Source organism: Zerene cesonia, chromosome 15 (genome assembly GCF_012273895.1).
Source record: "Zerene cesonia ecotype Mississippi chromosome 15, Zerene_cesonia_1.1, whole genome shotgun sequence".
NCBI classification, from domain to species: Eukaryota; Metazoa; Arthropoda; class Insecta; order Lepidoptera; family Pieridae; genus Zerene; species Zerene cesonia.
Genome location: NC_052116.1, coordinates 9061620 through 9066281, shown reverse-complemented (window position 1 = coordinate 9066281; position 4662 = coordinate 9061620). Strand labels below are relative to the sequence as shown.

The 4662-nt window shown below is 32.9% G+C and overlaps 1 protein-coding gene across 1 annotated transcript in view; it reads left to right on the top strand.

Moving 5' to 3' along the window:
• The first annotated feature begins 457 nt into the window (after positions 1-457).
• The window catches only part of LOC119832713, an 8283-nt gene continuing 4078 nt past the window's right edge, over positions 458-4662 (top strand). The window contains exons 1-2 of the mRNA XM_038356439.1: positions 458-771; positions 3569-4662. The exon at positions 3569-4662 is cut by the window's right edge and continues 1 nt beyond it. Of these exons, the coding sequence (XP_038212367.1) occupies positions 648-771; positions 3569-4662 (1218 nt within the window). The 5' untranslated portion in view covers positions 458-647. The remainder of the gene's footprint in view (positions 772-3568) is intronic.

Here is a 4662-nt window from a genome sequence, read left to right as displayed (position 1 = left end):
CAAAATTTGACAGCTACAAGACAATTTTGCTATTCTAGAACAATCATACATATTTTATAGTTCATTGTACGCAGAAAAAAAGAATAATCATAAACAAATTTTAAAAATAAATTATTCTGATAACGCAGCATCAAAAATTAAAAACCCATATGAAAGTAAATAAATGTAGGCTTTTTTATGTGCCGCTTAACAAATACTACAACCAAATTATTTAAGCTTCAATTATATACATATTTTAGATAATGTAAAACCTATAGAAACATTATACTTAGATGTAATGTTTGCACACAAATATTTTTTTTTGTTTTAATTTATAAATATTAAATGTAGTTCCTACTACGTTTTATTCCTAGGAGATCATTCCTTGTCTCCAAATGAAAAAAAAAACAATGCCTATATGTCAAATGTCAATGGAGATGTCAAATTCACGCATTTATCATCTTGTCAAGTGGTGGAACAGAACCAGATAGTAGATACCTATTACCTACGAGAGTTTGCTATTTTTCAATGAAATACGTTTTTATTTTCAAATAAAGTGACAAAAGTGTTGAAGTCATTCTTATTTCTTACAAGTCTATGTTTACCTAGGCAGAAACATAGCGTTAAGAAATTATTTCATTTAAAACCATAAGTAAACAAGAACAATCATGGAGAATGCAATGATAGTGAACAAAGTTAAACTTTTATTTGAGAAAATTCTGGAACCAGGCTATATTATGGACAAGTACTACGCGGATAACTTTTTTAACAAAATAAACAGTAATGATCCAGGTATGTTCCAATAGTTGGTTGCTTATCATCTTCATGATAGAAGACAGGTTTCATGTCAAAACATTATACATATTTATATTTTAACATAATTTTTATGCATGTCTAAGTATATACAAGCAACACTCATAAACTATTTAGCTTAATATTTTTACTATAGATTTAAGACATGCTAGAATTATTGAAAATATGTTTTATTGTTATAAACACATTAGGTTATATTTTGTTCATACTTTTGATTATAAAACAAGTCTCAATAGATTTTTGCATTAAAAATTTGGCTGCTATGTCTAAAATATATGCAAACAAATTAGGTATAATCTAATATGACATAATATAGGTTACTATTTTGTTATCATCTAGATGTATATCAAAAATCATTAGTATCACAGAATCAAAAAAAGAACTTGTTAAGACTCGATTTTGATTCACTTTAAATGGGCAAATTTAATTCATACTTTGTACACTTATTAGTACATTAATTTCATTAGTTTATGTGATTTTCCTCATTACAATCGCCAGGTTTAAGTAAGCGATAATTCACAAAGGTTTACTCTGTATAAGACCAAGTGAGACAATTAAGCTGATTCAATTCTGAAGACGATAGCAAGCAAATTGATTAGATCCTCCTTTTTTTTTAAGTCGGTTGAAAATTTAACTTTTACACTTATATCTTACTTTGCTGATAAAACAAATTGTAAATATGGACTGAATGATTAAATGTTTTGTTAGATAATATGATATGAATAGAAACAAATGTATGCTGATTACTGATCTAGTCTAGTGATTATAAAAAGAAATGATTTATTTATTTGCATTATCTTTACTTCTATCTTCACAATATAATATAAATTTCAATTAAAATTCTTTAGAAATCCTACAATTTGATATCTTACTGATTTGTGTGAACGTGTGACCGGCATTATGGTAAACCAAATAATGTTCAGTATGAATCATGTTTCCCTTCATTTTAATAGGGCGTTATGAGAGTCAAAATATTAATTTTGAGGTTTTACTCTTAACCAGTGACCACAATGTGCATTAGTACTTAATGAGCATTTATATTATATATATTACAAATTACATTTCATTTAAACATTATCAAGAAAATATGTATGTTACTATTACTATTACACATATTATGTATGTTATTATTTGAATGTAGGATAACTCACGTTTTATCTTACATGCCGTTGCTTATAGCATCAGAGAAATCGTATGTCGATTTGTATAAAACTACCTACCGTGTGCCGCCGCCCCCTCGTCTTTGGCCTAAACGTAACATTATAGATGACAACATCTATGTATTGAATATTGACTTATTACTTCCTAGCCTTCCACCCGCAGCTTCCCTCACATAGTAAAGTAATAGATAGATTGTCCTGGGCTATTATCCATTCCTTTGATGTAAACTGTCCTATGTCCCTTTTATCAAAAACCATTCTGCAGTTCTTGCATGAAGAAGAGACAGACAGAATTGCTTTTGCATTTATAATATTAGAAGGTTTGGGGAGGTTTTCTGGAGAAGAGTTATTTTCCCGTTGTGACGGAGAATATACATGTTAATGCCAATAGCAAGACGAATAACAAACAAGGTCGAATATTCCACCATGAGCGCTGCTAGCAGCAGTATTAGGCTATGAAATTAATGGACCCTTGGGCACATAAGCATTGGGGCCATTTTGGAGAGTAGAAGTGCTTAGCTTAAGAATTAATTATATCGATCATTTAATTAGATATTTTTGTGAAAAAAGTGCTCAACAAAAGATTCTTGGTCCTTCGGGGACCCCATGAGGATGGGGGCCCTGGGCACGGGCCCCGTGTGCCCTTATGGTAAAGACGGTATTGAATTGAGTTATGTTTGAAATTCATGCAAGTCATGTACTTCGAATATAAAACAAATGGGCCTACCATGGACACCTGTCGGTGCGCTGCCGCTGTCACGTGATCGAAATCAACATGATGAAAACGCAGAAGCGCGTGTCAACACCTTGTTTTTTTGTTTTAAGGGATGTTCTTATGGCGTCTAAAACAATCCAAAGAAAATTGTTGAGGGTATATAACTAGCCGCTGTCTTGTCTCCTCCCGGTATGCCACGAGATCAAAACAAATAAAAATATAGGCTATGATACTAACAGATAACGCGGCTATATGTATTTTTTAAATAGGATCCAGAGATATAACAATTTGAAGGCGATTTAGTTTTCCTTTCTTCTAAATTATGTTTTTTCTAGACTGGTCCCGATTTCACGATCTTTACCAATATGTATTTATACGCAAAGTTGAACCCCGACTTATGCGAATTTGAATTACGGGGCTATCGCTCGGTCCCATAGTCGCATGTGTCCGTGGTATAACTCTATACAAATGCTATTTTTCCTTTCTCTATAGAAGGAGAGTTGCTGGTTGGTCCCCGGAATTTAGTAGAGAGGAAAACGCTAAACTACTAAAATTGTCAGAATAAGGCAAAATTTAAACGGGACCACATGGCAAGCACCAGCAAATAAAAATAGAGTCATAAAAGTCGGTTCAACCAGTAAAACGTTATAAAGTAACAAGCACAAAAAAAAATACAGCCGAATTGATAACCTTTTTTGAAGTCGGTTGATAATCTTCTTCTATCTATTTCAAGTAGTTTCTAGGTGTCATTTATAAAAAGATACTCGACTTTTTGACTGAAAGTACCTTGCAGAATTATATTGGATAAATTGTTATATGGGTGTACATATATGCAATATGTGGTGTGTAAATATGATATATGTATGTTATAACTAGAAATAAATATTATTTTCTGTTTCAGATGTCCTATATTTAAAGTCATTGCCAATTCTCACAAATCTTTTAATAGAAGTTGTTGAACATTCGCATGATTTCCATGTGACAGTAAAAGTATTTCTAATAAGAATTTTTGCCGTTTTATCAGAAAGCGAAGTAAACTTTGCAAAGCTTACTGCTAAGAAAGGACAGAATCTGTCCGCAGCCTTAGCCAACATTAATTCACCAGAATTACACACAAGTTTAAGAGTAGCCTACATGGAGGTAGCATTAGCTCTGTTAAGTCACAATTCTGGGATCCATTGGTTACTGGAGAGCAAGGTTTGGCAGGAGATCCTGAAGCTGTGTCACGAAAAGCGGACGGTATTCATCGTACGGCAGACTTACAAATTCGTTTCTACTTTCCTTTGGAAATTAAATGACTTGGGGGACGGTGGTAATGTAAAACTAGTTCTAGAACATATATTAGAACCCACGTTTGATATTGATCTCACAGAAAAGAGATCAATCACCAGTGAGGAGGAAAAGGAACTACGCGCGAAATTTGAGCCCATGTGGCAGATGCTACTCGCAATAGTAAGCAACGATAAACAAATAAAATCACCGAATTGTATAATTGATTCTCTATTGAAAGAGTTTAAAATTACAACATTCTGCTACATAATGTTAGAGAGATTTCGAAGTGAGGATATTTGGTTGCTCATCAATAAGTTCCTATTTTGGTTTGCGATAGGAAGGATAACTATGCTGAAGCCAATCTTGCCCGATATGGTTTACGAACGAGAAGATTTCTTAGAAATAGCAGTGACGTATTTTAATACTATACATAATTTGATTCAAAGACGTTGTCCTGCTTCACTTTTTGATTATTGCATTGCTTGCAATTTGATATGGGGAAGAGTTTGGAATGACTATATGCCATTGAAGTTCTCAGATAATGGTAGAACAGCAGAAGTTCAGAATCAGTTGTTAACAATATGCATTATACCATCGTTAGTATATGTTACTATGGGTAAATCTTCCAACGACGACGAACGGGATAGAGTCAATGAATATATAGTTAAAATAATGAATTTAACGTGTGAGCATACTGCGAGAGCCGGGTATGCTCTGCGCGAT